At 37.2% G+C, this 13,838-nt stretch overlaps 1 protein-coding gene across 1 annotated transcript; it reads right to left on the reverse strand.

Moving 5' to 3' along the window:
* Positions 1 to 4,993: 4,993 nt before the first annotated feature.
* LOC122771630 (cytochrome P450 4V2-like) lies at positions 4,994 to 12,486 on the reverse strand. Its single transcript, XM_044029301.1, has 11 exons — positions 12,240 to 12,486; positions 11,965 to 12,077; positions 10,364 to 10,449; positions 9,989 to 10,179; positions 9,832 to 9,901; positions 9,605 to 9,731; positions 9,348 to 9,515; positions 8,491 to 8,593; positions 7,391 to 7,525; positions 6,427 to 6,606; positions 4,994 to 6,326 (listed from the first exon to the last, which is right to left on the reverse strand). Exons 1-11 carry the CDS (start codon positions 12,430 to 12,432, stop codon positions 6,160 to 6,162), a joined length of 1,533 nt encoding a protein of 510 aa, XP_043885236.1. The 5' UTR covers positions 12,433 to 12,486; the 3' UTR covers positions 4,994 to 6,159.
* Between the last annotated feature and the right edge of the window lie 1,352 nt (positions 12,487 to 13,838).

Consider the following 13,838-nt stretch of genomic DNA (forward strand, 5'->3'; position numbering starts at 1 on the left):
CATTTACATGTCCTCATCATTCACCTGTCCTCATCATTTACCTGTCATCATCATTTACCTGTCCTCATCATTCACCTGTCATCATGTCCACATCATTCATCATCATCATCATTTACCTGTCCTCATCATTTACCTGTGCTCATCATTTACCTGTCTTCATCATTCACCTGTCCTCATCATTTACCTGTCCTCATCATTTATCTGTCATCATCATTCACCTGTCGTTCATCATTATTCACCTGTCCTCATCATTCACCTGTCATCATCATCATTTACCTGTCCTCATCATTTACCTGTCCTCATCATTCCCCTGTCCTGTGAATGTTTCATTCATTTATTTATTTTTTACTTAAAATGTAGTGCAGTACAGTACTTCCAAAAAACATAACAAAGTAAAAGTAAAATTACAAATTTAAAAATGTACTTAAAGTACACAAAAAAACCTACTCAATTATAGTAATGCGAGTAATTGTAATTCATTACTTTCCACTTCTAAACACTAGTCCTGATTTTCAAGACCCGTGACTCATCTTTGAGTTGTACAATGTTGTCTCTTTATTTGGCCTTTCACTTGGAGCACTGATTGCATTTGGACTTGAAATTTAAAGATGATTTTTGGTTTATTTACTGTAAAAGGGTTATACTGATTGGGCACAGTCACATCTTCACATCTTTAGGCCGGACTTGCAGCTTTAAATAGTTTTAATTCTTAGAAAGTATACAGTCAACTACTGTTTATGAATCAGCTTTCTTGCACAAGGATATTTACACATAGCCTCCAAGGAATTTGAATTCAATTATCTGTTCTCTTTTCTATCAACTTTGTCATTTCCTTCTCCATCCAATGCCTTTGTTTTTACCCACAGCTACTTAAAATTGAAACAGGAAGTTTGTCCAGGAACTTCTCTGATTTATAATTAAATGAAATTTTGAACTTGAGCACTGATATCTCGAGCCATGTCTACTTTTTAATGCTTACCTCGATGTAGTAAAATTGGAGCCATGACCTACATTTCAAAGAATTTTGCTGTGAGATTTGGTATTTGTGTACTTCAAAGGAAGTGAAGAATGTGTGGCCTCGGTGCCTCTGGCAGTGCACGCGTGTCCACCTCAAAGTTGTTGGCTAACTGGCTCACATGTTTCTATGGGAACAGTAAAGATGGCAAGCAGATGGATTTATTGTAACCCAGAGATAGCCCTCCTTTGCTGTGGCTGTAATATCCTCAGCTAACAGTTGTGGAAGGCAGATTATCTGTTCTGTGATATCATTGCCTCTCACTGATCCTCACCTTCTTGTGCTTTGTCTTTCTTTAAGACTTCTGCTCTCCCACTTTCACTCTGCCTGACACCTCACTTGCTTTTACCTTCTCTCATCCCACTCTCTTTTAGTTCCTCTCTTTCTCCATCTCCCTGTCTCCTTCTATACTGCGAGGCACAATCCTGATCTGGGTTTTGTTATAATGGGGGCATTCATTAGATGTGAAAATAGGCTGATGGGGAAGGGAGAGTAAAAGGGAGTTGGGCTGTAAATGAGTGGGTGACTTAACCATGAGCGCTTCTGTGTGGGAGAGGGACTGAAGGAACCAATAGAGATAGCAGTGTCATGAAGATCCAGCATGATGCTCAGTCAGATCCAGGGATACTGTCACATCCTATCCTCCTCAACACGGGTCTCTGTACTCTGTGGCCCAGTGATGTCCTTAAGGGATGTAGAAATTTTACACCTTCTTCACTACACTTTCCACTAGTGTCCTGAGGCAGCTTCACTCTATGGTATATCAGTAGGTCACTTTTCCAAGAAAATGTCGTCAATAATCCATCCATCCATTTTCTACCACTTTATCGTCCACATGACGGTCACAGGGGGGCGCTGGTGCCAATCTCAGATGACATAGTATGAAAGGCGGGGTTTGCCCTGGACATGTCGCCAGTCCATCACAGGGACACATAGAGACAAATAACCATCCACTCTCACACTCACAGCTACGGTCAATTTAGAGTGTCCAATTTACCTAATCCCCATAGAGTCTTAAGTCTATATCTTCACTTTTCCATGCAGGCACTTCAGTTAATGTTCACTTCATTCACTGTGTATAAAAATGGACATCTCCTGCAAACGGGAGAAATAAATCATTAAATAAACAAGTAGACAGCATACCATACAGGGAAACACCTTGACATCAAGTTACTTCAAGCTACTTCAAAGGTGCACTTCCCCAAATCTTGTGCACAAGCACCCTGAGGAAACACTGAGGGTATTTGTGCTCATTGTGTCTATTTTTCTATTTTGAAAAGGCTCATTAATTTCCTTAGTTTTTACTCAAAATGCATTCAAACAGGACTAATCCTGTGGTGGGTTAATGCATAATTTCAGCAACACACTACGGAATAAACACAGTGTATATGAGACGTAGAGAAACTTGAAACGCTGTGCTAATGGTCATCAAAATGAAAAAAAAACATCTTACAATGGCTCATTTATGTATTTCATATTATTCAAAGATGTTTAAGAAGGTCTTTGCCAAAGACACATACCCTTAATCAGCTTTATTGTCTAGTTAAATGTATTTTAGAGTGAGTCATATGTTGTGAGAAAATTATACATTATTATAACTAATTATATGATATAACTACAGTCTAAACTTTCTGATACTTCATTTAGTAAACTGTATGCCCACTTGTTTTATGTTTGTCTCAACATTATCTGAGACGTTTTAGGAGTGGTTCAGTAGATTTGCAGCTCTTTAGTAGTTTGCTCATCTATTATGTACATAAACAAGTCTTTTCTCATGTGAATTACAGAATCATTTCTGTGTCAGTCGCAAATGGCCTGGATCCGAGCCATCGTGGTCTTAACACAGCAGCCGTGTGCTCATTTTCTTTAAAGGAACATTGCACTCTAATCATGTGTCGTTCAATCATTCAAGCGTCGCAACACATTCAAAAAAAAATCCCAAAAACCCACAAGCTTTGAACTGTACACATGCTGGACACAGCTGTCACTCACACTAACAGTCATGAAGCTGCAGGGCCACCATGTCAGTTGCCCCTTGGTTGCACACACACACACACAAATACACTCGCTGTACAACACACACACACACACACACGTACAGAGAGAGAGAGAGCCTGGTTTCCATGACTTTCCAGGACATTACATTGACTTGCATTCATTTCTTGAAGACTGGACTAATCTTAACCTTATCCTTTTCAACACATCATGTAAAATGTAATAATTCACATTATGGGGACTTGCAACTTTCCCCATAACGTGACTGTGTAAACAGTCCCCACAACATGAGTAATACCTGGAACACTTTATTCAGAAACACATACACTACTGCCGCTCTCTGGACATTGGTTTGAACTACACTCTATTCAAAAGCAGGGCAACTGATCAATTGTCATATATTATTACGGTGGCATCATTAAACCACCACAGGGTATTTTAATTCATGATATTCAACCAATTTGAATCTATGATGTTGTTTTTTATTTTTCTTCTTCTCAGGGGTTTCACTTAATTTCATCACAACGCCCCAAGGACAGTGTGTCTCAGTTCATTCTTAAAAGTGTGATTTCATGTTGTTCTTAGTGTTGTCTTCTGGTGTTTCATGTGTGTGCTGGGGATACCCTTAAAGCAGTACAATAACAACACCGTATTTCATACATATGTACTGTATGTATATGTTATATATATATATATATGTATGTATTTTCATATTTTATATATATATATACATACATATATGATAAACTGATGTATGAACTGATGTATTTATGTATCTATATATGTATTTATTTACGTATGTATGTGTATATATATATATTTATACATATATGTATGTATGTATATATATATGTGTATATATATATATTTATACATATATGTATGTATGTATATATATATGTGTATATATATATATATATATATATATATATATATATATATATATATATATATATATATACATATATATATATATATACATACATATATGTGTGTGTATATGTATATATATATACATCAAATACCATTGGTGCGAAATTACCAAACAACCCAAGATGGCTGTCTTGCTTACGTTAAAGTCCTGATGTGATCAATGTGTTGTTTTTTTAAAATCACCAAGTGCACACCTTGTGCACTCTGACCCTAATGAATTCCAAATGCGTCATTTGAAGATTTGGCTCCTCACTTCTATCCAGTCATTGATCAGAGAGATGTGTTCAATAATTCGGATGATAGCACTGGGAAAAGAGCAGGCAATACATCACCAGTTATGTCACTTTAGGCAATGACCCTTGCAGGAATTCCAGCTAAATCACCCTGTGACATTATGGATGGGGTCATTTGTAACTGTTTCATGCTGTGATTACGGATCCCTCTGACCTTGATGTGAATCACATAGGTAGTGTTTGTTTGCCACGATCATGAGCCTGAATTTTTTTCTTATAATAGTTACAGGTTTGTTGAGTGGTCGTGTTGCTTGAGTACTAATGTCTCTTTGAAAGCCACTTTATTATGCATTTTCAGTATATTAAAAGTAATCTTGCTGAGGCCCGTTCACTACACATGGAACATGTAGTACAGGGGCCTCAAACTCAAATGACCTGGGGGCCACTCAGCGTCCTGTCTGGTTTAGGAGGGGCCAGTGAAGTGGGAAAAAAAAGTCCAGCTGTAAGCTGAAACTTAGATCACAACAATCCACCAATATGTCTCAAAATTGTTTTTTTTTTCGATAGTTGATAGAATTTCAAAATAAAAGTGTCTGTGTTGATATGGAACAAACATATTCACAATAAATAAGTGCACTTGTGATGCAACATGAGTCTGTAAATTAAAGAAAACAGGCAGAAATAACAAATTCTTACTTGATATTAAGTGGAGGGCCGCATGAAATTGGTTGGGGGTCTACAAGTGAACCACAGGCCGCGAGTTTGAGACCTCTACTCTAAGATTGCATTCCTCTTGTATTATGGTAAATAAAGGATGGAATGTTTTAGGGTCTTTATTGATACTACAGTCCCAAAATCATTGCATCAGATGTTTGTTTTTCTTTTGTCTCGTTGACATTTTTTGAATTACTAGCACCTCAAAGCGCTCGAGGGTAATAAACTGTGACTCGAAAGGAAATCTTGTGCTGCCAAGTGAAGTAACAGCTGCTCTTGAGCAATAAACAAACCAAGTATATATTAACTTCCTGCCTAGGACAAAATGGTACAGATCTGTCATTGAGTGAGAGTTGCTGTGCACCATGGATACATCACCAGTCTGTCACTGGGCAGATGTTCACACCTATGGCTTATTTAGAGTTAATCTAACCCCAATCTGCCCCAGGGAGGCCAGAGTATGCAGAGAAATCCCACGCACACGAGTGGACATGTAAACTGTGCACATGATGAGCTCAGTCGAGCAAGGCTTGTTATGAGAAACACTGTGTCCTTAGAAGACACAATGACTCATGTAGGAATGTAAAACTGATTTACAGTAAGACGACTCATAAAAAAAACTATAAACAATTATTTAAAGATGTATGGAATCAAAGAAAAGAACTAAATGTAAATGAAAATTGACATTCATACTTATCTTTGTTCAGGTGTTTGCAGGTGCTTTTCAAGCATGTTTTCCTAATCTATTAAAACATTTCTAATCATTCTTGTGTCAACGTTGTTCGTCTAGGTTTGCAGCTCTGAAAGAGTAAAAGTCTTTATAAATGGGTAGAATTGTTAAATGTCGGGCACTTCTTCTCATTACAAAAGCTGTGACCTAGAAAATGGAAAGCAATGAAAAGTTTCTAATGCACGAGCATCATTGATCTCATTTCTATCGAGTTAATTATCAGTAATGTGATTTAAAATGACCCAATTTATATCCCAAAACGGATTAAATATCACTCAGCAAAATCTTTTAGGTTAGTAATTCCATTTTTATTGTTAGCATTAATAAGATGAAATCATAACAAGTCATTATGATCTTGTTTGTATTCAAATATTTTTAGGGCATAGGAAAGTCTTTTTTAATACAAAGATACACAATAAGAATGTAGAAAGATCAGTATTTTATAATTGTAAAAAAAACAAGACATGAAGATTATAGTGAATTAATAAAGGCCATTAAGGATCATATACTGAGAGCTAAGGCATTTGTGAGCAGTGTTTTTATGACGTCGCTTTCCTTTCCAGTTTGATCCAGATGCCTTTCTCTGGTCGGAGGATGAGTTCTCCAATCGGCTGCAGCTCCTCTCGTTTCTGACAAGCTTCAACATTGAACTTACGCAGAATGGATGACAGAACCACCTTCTCTTCCATCTGCGCGAAACGCTGGCCTGAGGAGCAGAGCACGCGGTCATAAGGTAATAAATGTGACAAACGGACGGTAATTATGGATCAAAACACATCCAGAAAATAAGACTCTTCTCTTCTTACCGATACAGTTGCGGAGTCCGGCAGAGAAGGGGATGTAAGCATAAGGCGGCCTTCCCACACAGTTGTCGGGTAGAAAGCGGTCAGGTCTGAACTCCTCGGGTTCGGGGTAGTATCTCGGGTCGCGGTGAAGAGCGTACGTGACGATGATTGCGTTGGCACCTTTGGGAATCTTGAAACCCTCTACAGATAAAAACACACAACCGATTTAAAAAGAAATTTTTATGAAGTTCCATTTTTTACCATTATAGCTAAACACTGATTTTTAAAATAACATTGTGGTTACCAAGTGAATGGGTCTTTTGGACGAATGGGTCTATCGCACAGACGATACTGAGCACATTAACGATGAAGTCAGGACAGTGTAGCAGTGAGGCAGTGTTAATTTGACTCTTGCACCTCTCTTTTTAAAATTAAGATTATTAGCTGAATATTTTTCAAATCGGTTCCTTCCTGTATATAGAGTAAAATATGACCGTTTAAATTTACAACCTGGTTTTAAACAGTATTTTATCAGGCAAGCCATGATTCTTTATCCGCCATTAAAACACGTCTCAAAGTAATTATTCTATTAAATATCGTGGGGGGATCTTGTAGAATGAAAAACTTGAATTAAATTGATTATTTGGTGTAAAAAAATAACACTGATCAAAACCTGAGTAAACACCATCAAAGCTTGTATTCTTGCTTTTGTCATTTAATTCCCTGGTTATTCCATTGTTTTGGGGTTTTTTGTCTTTATGAGTACCTTTTATTTATCTAATATATGGTATATTCATTCAAAGTACCATTTTATTTGTTTTATGATAGATCTTAAAATCTTAAAATAGATCTTTTTTTTATGATAGAACCATAATCCGAAGAGTTGGCTGTGATAAGGGCATAAAATAAATGTTTTGTGACAATAACAAAGGAGGTCAGGCTTCCCACTCAGCACTCAAGAGCTCTTCCTTATACTCATACTCACTGATATGGCAGTCCTCACAGATGCTGCGGGCAAAGAAAGGCACAGAGGGAAACAATCGCAGCGCCTCCTTGATCACACAGTCCAGGTATTTGAGCTTCTTTAGATCTTCTGTGTTTGCGTGCCGGTCAGATGAACCTTGGCACATGAGAGAGGAAAACACCGTCAAGCCCTTTCGGCACAGATAAACAGACGAGATTGTGTCCTGTTGATACTTTTGCGCTCCACTTTCCTGCTATTGAACGTTCACCCACTTGCTTCCCACCCTCCCGCTCTAGATAAGAGTTAAATAACACAGCCCATCCCATATATTTGTTTTTTAAGCAACTGATGTGATGGAAGTTCAAGGACTTTGTTTTAATGATCTACAAGGATGGCACAAGTGCACCGACAGCATGCCCAAATCGACTCTTGGAACTTTCACCGCAGTGCCAGAGGCAAGGTTCAAAAGCATTGCTCTTTGTTTATTAGTCACATATATGTGTGAGTTTGGGCCGTACAAACAAATAAACCACGGCGCCATCCCCACAATCCCTATAAAGGTTGGATATGCTTGCAACTTGGCTGAATGTACAGTATATGTGCATCAGAAAGAAAAGATAGAAAGGTTTATGTTGGTCAATCGTGCAAGAAACGCCCCTGAACACTGGACTGGAAGATGCCAAGTGCTTAGTACCACTTTGTACCAGTGTTAGGATAAGGTTCTCAGAAAGGTTCTCTAGTCATTCAGGGAATAAAAAACATTATATACAGAGGTACTTTGATAAATAGTGGATTAAAATATGAAAATATGAATGTTTTCATGCTTCAGGACAAATATAGATGCTCCGGTACAGATATAATATATGTTATTGCTACGGGACCATGTAACTTACATAAATCACAGGGGAAAAATGCATTGTAAATCCACACAGGAGTGGTCGTAATTCAATTACTCTCAAGGTTTGCACAGCTATTATCCCTGTATAAGCTCCCCTTCTACATGTAAAGGACAAATGAGCCGGAACAAAGATGAGATAAAGGGCCTCCAGGCAGGAAAACAAATGATGTCATGGAAGTAGTAAGGTGTGAGGTTACGGGAGACGTTACGATGTTACTGTTACCGAACACTTCCTGAAGTTCTTCGTTGACTTTGCTGTGCACCTCAGGGTGAGAGCCGATCAGATGAAGGGCCCAGTTCATAGCTGCGGCTGTTGTATCATGACCCTGGGAAAATGAAAGTTAGAATACAAAAAATATCAGCTGCATTGAAAACAATAATACAAACAATGAATGCATCCAGGTGATCATAACACAACTGTGTTTTTGCCTCTGCTTTGGGTTCCATCAACTGTTGAGGGATTTACTGTGTTTGGTTCTTAAGCTTCTAAGTGAATCACCGTTAAATCAGTTAATTAATCAGTCAGTCAGACTTGATTAGTATTTTTCATACAAAAAATAATAGCAAAAGAACCAAAGCAAATTAACACCAAAGGGGTGACAGAAAAAGGAGACAAATAAATATATGCTAACAGGTAAACCATTCATGGTTAAATAAACAGATGTAAAATTATTGAAATTAGATTTAAAGCCAGACTGAAAGTAGGTCTTCAGTTTGCTTTGAACAGTAATAAAAAAGCAGTGATGAAAATAAAACCAGAGGTTTCATGAGGTAAGAAGCAATTCTGAGGTACGCTAAAAAGTATTAATAATTTAATAAACAAAATTTTAAAAAATATTAAGCGAAATAATCCTTTCAGTGTAGTAGAGATTAAAGTTTTTCTTACGAGAATTATCAGACTTGATTAAAAAAAAGAAAAAAGATAGTGTTTACTGAAACAATCAGACTTCAGTTCTTCAGATTATAAAGTGCAGAACTATTTTTATTTCTGATGTGAGGTTCAAAAACTGAGATTTGAGTAGCTGTAATTAATTACTCACTCACTCATTTATTTATTGAGTTTAATTTGTGACTACTAACCTCAAACATAAAGGTGTCAACTTCCTCTTGAATGTCCTGGTGGCTCATCTTATTGCCATTCTCATCTGTCGTCTTCAAGAGCATGTCCAGAAATGCCTGTCTTTTCTTCTTGCCCTGGTCAGCGTCTGATTCTTGAGAGGAAAGCTCCGCTGCTCTTTCACGGATGACCTGAGAAGAAGTGACATTCCAAAGTTGTCTTGGATCATTCCTGTGTAATAAACACACTGAATATGCGCTGATTTTCAAATTGTTCTCACGCTGTATGTGAACTCGTGTAGAACCTTCAGATTCTTGTCATGAGCCCGACCATCACCAAAGATTTTGTACAGGGCGTCAGGCCAAAACCAAGGTTTCCTCTGTCGGCGGGAGACAATGTCACTCATTCTGAGGACAAAGAAATATCCAATTTTAAGAGAAAAATCAATCATTTTATAACAAATTTTTGTGCTGATTTAAAATTGAGAAAACCAATTGGAAAACTCACTTGTACACAGATTCAACATAGGTCGATTCAGTGTCATTCTGAGCATTAATTTTCTTTCCCATGGCAGTTTCTGAAAAAAAGGTATGAATCTGAAAGTGTTACGTGTGCTTTCTTTAGAAATACTTTCACACACAATCTCATCCGTCCGTATGCTTACCACAGATGATGTCCAGAGCACAGAGAGTGACGTCGCTGAAGCAGTTGAATTTTCCTTTCCCGGCCTTTTTCTCCAGCTTCTCCAACAGCACATCCGCCTGCTCGTTCATCACCTCCATGAAGTCTGTCAGGATGGAGAAGTGGAAGGTGGGTGTCAACATCTTCCGCCGCTGACGCCACTTAGCCCCAGTGCTGGTTAAAAGGGGAAAAGGGTTAGAGAATATACGTAACCTTCCTCTCCATGGTAGAAATGATGCGATGGTTTTAATGCTCCTACACTAATACCATTCTGAATACTCATGTATTCTAGTGTGCATTTGTACATAACTATGAACCTGATATTGTTATTAACCTGCAGAGAACTATCGATATATACCTAGTGAGAAGTCCAGTTCCAAGCCAAGGGTGGAGGAAGTTGTATGCATAGGCTTTGTCCATGTGAATGGAGTTGTTCAGAAGTGTCTAAAAGACAGTTTGTAAAGGTAAATGTCATAAACAAGAAGATTTATAAAACAAGGTATAAAACTCTTGTTATTATACCGTTGTAGTAGTTAAATCACCGCAGATATGTTTTCATGACTGAAATCAGATTAAATGCATCCCAGAGTTGATGAAATTAAATAGTTTTAATTTCGTTTCTGTTCAGGGGTAAATTTGTTTCACCCCTCAGCTTCATGCGTCCTTGATAAAAAATAATATTAAAAAAAAAGAAAATCAATATAGAACATATTTATTTGTTATTAATCAATGAATTAATTGCTGTGCTATGAAGGGAAGACCATGATTGTGACACTGCACTGCATGAGAGGTAGGTTATTGAATATCATAGTCAATAAAAAAAATCAATACACCATTTTCCACAGAAAGAGCTGTAGTATAATCACAGTAAACTGTTAATGTGTGAAACAAACATGTTGCACATTGAATTCTTTAATTTTCTCTATTGCACTTAAACTATCTCTGTGTCCTCATAAACTTAAACATACTCAGAGGGTCCATCCTGCACTTTTCCTCTCTGACCAGGTACAAGTCTTTCATCAATTTATTTTTCAAATTGTGTATAAAATGTTGTCTTTGACCCACGGCATAAAAATGTGCATAACAATGCCCAAACATTGTAGTTGAGTTGTAAAAAAAATGTCTTTATGTTTCTGTAATGGTTAATACACCAGTATGTACAAGCCCTTAATGCTAAAATATAATTACTAATTTTCAAATGTACTGTTTGATAAAAAATAGTTATTATATATAATAGTTATAATATTTATATATTCATATAATAATTATTATTTCTTGATTAATATAGTTATTTACTTGCATTCCTGAACAGAAAAAAAATGTTTTATTGGTTGAATGTTATGATTTGATTAAGAGAAGAAACCCAGTGAACTGGCTCAAATTTGGGTGTAAAAGGTGAATTCTGTTTGTTTTTGAAAGATTTCTACATTTGTTTATATGACAGGTGTCATAAATACATTTGTTCAGCACTATGTATAATTTGTTAAGCAATATATATATTATTATTATTATTATTATTATTATTATGTTGGTGTAGTTCGTTGTGTACCTTACTAAGATTACAGCGAGGTTCTGTTTGTGTTTTGACTACTTGTTACTACTTAATGAAAGTAATTACGTCATCCGGTTCCGTCCAGCACGAACTTTATATAACTTTATATAAAACACAGCACAGGCGGTTACTCAGCAGTTAAATCTAACGTTAGATATAATGATAACGTCTGGAAAAAGTTTTCATGTTTTTTAATTATTTAAATTTTTTTATTATTATTTTTTGGCTGTTGTTTTCGCCCCTTTCTGCGAATCGCCATCTTGTCTGGTTCCGCTGAACTGGACCGAACCTATAGACTTTTTTTTTTCCCTTATTAGACACTTAATTTTCACAAAAATACGACATGCGGGCATACGGTGACGTGTGCAAGCGCATGGTGTATGTAAACAACACTCCTGTTTCCATACCTCAACAGTTTCAGCATGAAACAGAATCAGAAATGGCACCGGTCCAATCCAAAGCTTAAAGAGCGGTGCGTCATAGAACATACGGGTTATCTCTTCAATTTGACGGAAGAAATCTAAAAAAAACAAAGACACAAAGACACAGATATGCAGTATTTACTTAAATTATGCCATGTCCCATCCGTTATATTGGTCTGTGGGAGGGAAAATAAAATAAATGCGTGAGAAAGCCCCCTGTGCTGGTCTATACCATGTTTGCTATACGTTTGCCTTCTTACCCCCAGAACTGGTTTTCAACTGTAGCGCGTTTCCAATGAGGGGATAAGTTCCCTCCAACTCAGGCACAGATTTCAGCATAAACCACTTGTTCAGGTAACCGCCGATCAACTTGTAAGTGATGTAGGTCAGCGCAGCGATGAAGACGCTGACTCCGACCAGAGTTACCATGGAAGTACCGAGTACAGCCGCCATCTTCTCCTCCAGCAGTGGTGGACACACAGTTTACAGTACGTGTGTAAAGCAGCAGTCCTTCCCTTCAGCATATATAACAGCAGGTGTGACGTATGTCCAGCCTGCTGCTGCTGCTGCCCCTCCTCCTCCTCCTCCTCATTTACCCTCTGCTCCAGATTGACTGCAACATATCATATTTATGGCCATTTATTGCTCTATTGCAATTTAGACAAACATAATAGAATGTTTTAGACCAGTGGAGGCAGATTTATTCCCAATAAGATAATTTGCTCTCTCACAGTGTTGTAATGTAACTGTACTTAAGTACACAATTTACGTATCTGTACTTTACTTTGTTATTTATATTTCTAGCAACGTATACTCCACTACATTGCCTAAATAAAGTGTGTATTTGTACATCACTACATTTCCCCTAACTCTCTTTGTTACTCGTTACAACTAAATAGAAGAATAGAAGAGAAGAGAAGAGATGCAACACAGGGTGTAATAAAATAGGAAAAGGCTAGAGTCACATTTTATATCTATTTTATATTTTCATACTTAAGTACAGTAAATGCCATACGCTTTAAGACTTTTACTTTTTACTTTACTAATATTATGAAAAAAGTGACTTCAGCTTCTACCAAAGTCATTTTCTGGTACTCAAGTATCCCTTAGTACACCTTTATACTAGACTGCGCTCTCATCATCGCCTTCTTCTTCACATTCTGACACTGCTATTGTGAAATTAGATTAAGATGGAGCGAGTGATATGGCGACGCTAATTATTGTTATTTAATTTATTGTCATTAGTTTCATTTTCTAAGCACACTGGTCAAAATTCCTTCACATACCCTGGTATACACAGCAGAGCGGTATTTCTGATTTCCCTCTTAGTACCACCAGAGGACCCTTGTGTACCACTTGTAGTGCACGTACCACAGTTTGAGAACCATAGTTTTAGACTGGAATGATTACATTGTGTTAGAGACACATTCGGAGCTAGATAAACATGGAAAAGCAACTAGTATGGGACGTATGGCGACTGAAATGTTAATTATTTACCATGTGATACTGTAGTTGGCAGACCTCAAAGCCCTTTATCCAACTTGCTGTTTTTTCTTCATTTTTGTTTTTCATTCGTCTCACGTCCAACCTCATTCGTCAATGAATAGTGGAGTTATCTTGGCACCGAATATGTTTTTTGATTAGAGCTACTTTTATTCTTATCACTGCGTGTTATGGGATATTTAGGACAAAGGACATAGGCATCATTTATGCTGCTGGAAAATGTACAAACATACATCTGGGACATAGTTCATGTAAGGCTGTGGTTGGCCTGGGACATATTTATTAAAGGTATTCATTTACTGAGTTTACTGACTCAGTTAAACTCAAATACTACATTTATGGCCATTTATTGCACT

Source organism: Solea senegalensis, linkage group LG6 (assembly GCF_019176455.1).
Source record: "Solea senegalensis isolate Sse05_10M linkage group LG6, IFAPA_SoseM_1, whole genome shotgun sequence".
NCBI classification, from domain to species: domain Eukaryota; kingdom Metazoa; phylum Chordata; class Actinopteri; order Pleuronectiformes; family Soleidae; genus Solea; species Solea senegalensis.

Coding starts and splice junctions, on each gene's coding strand:
- LOC122771630 (XM_044029301.1), bottom strand. CDS start 12,432: ATGGCGGCTGTACTCGGTACTTCCATGGTAACTCTGGTCGGAGTCAGC. Junction 9,516..9,604: donor TACACGAGTTCACATACAGC/GTGAGAACAATT, acceptor ACTTCTTCTCAG/GTCATCCGTGAAAGAGCAGC. Junction 8,594..9,347: donor TTGACACCTTTATGTTTGAG/GTTAGTAGTCAC, acceptor TCATTTTCCCAG/GGTCATGATACAACAGCCGC.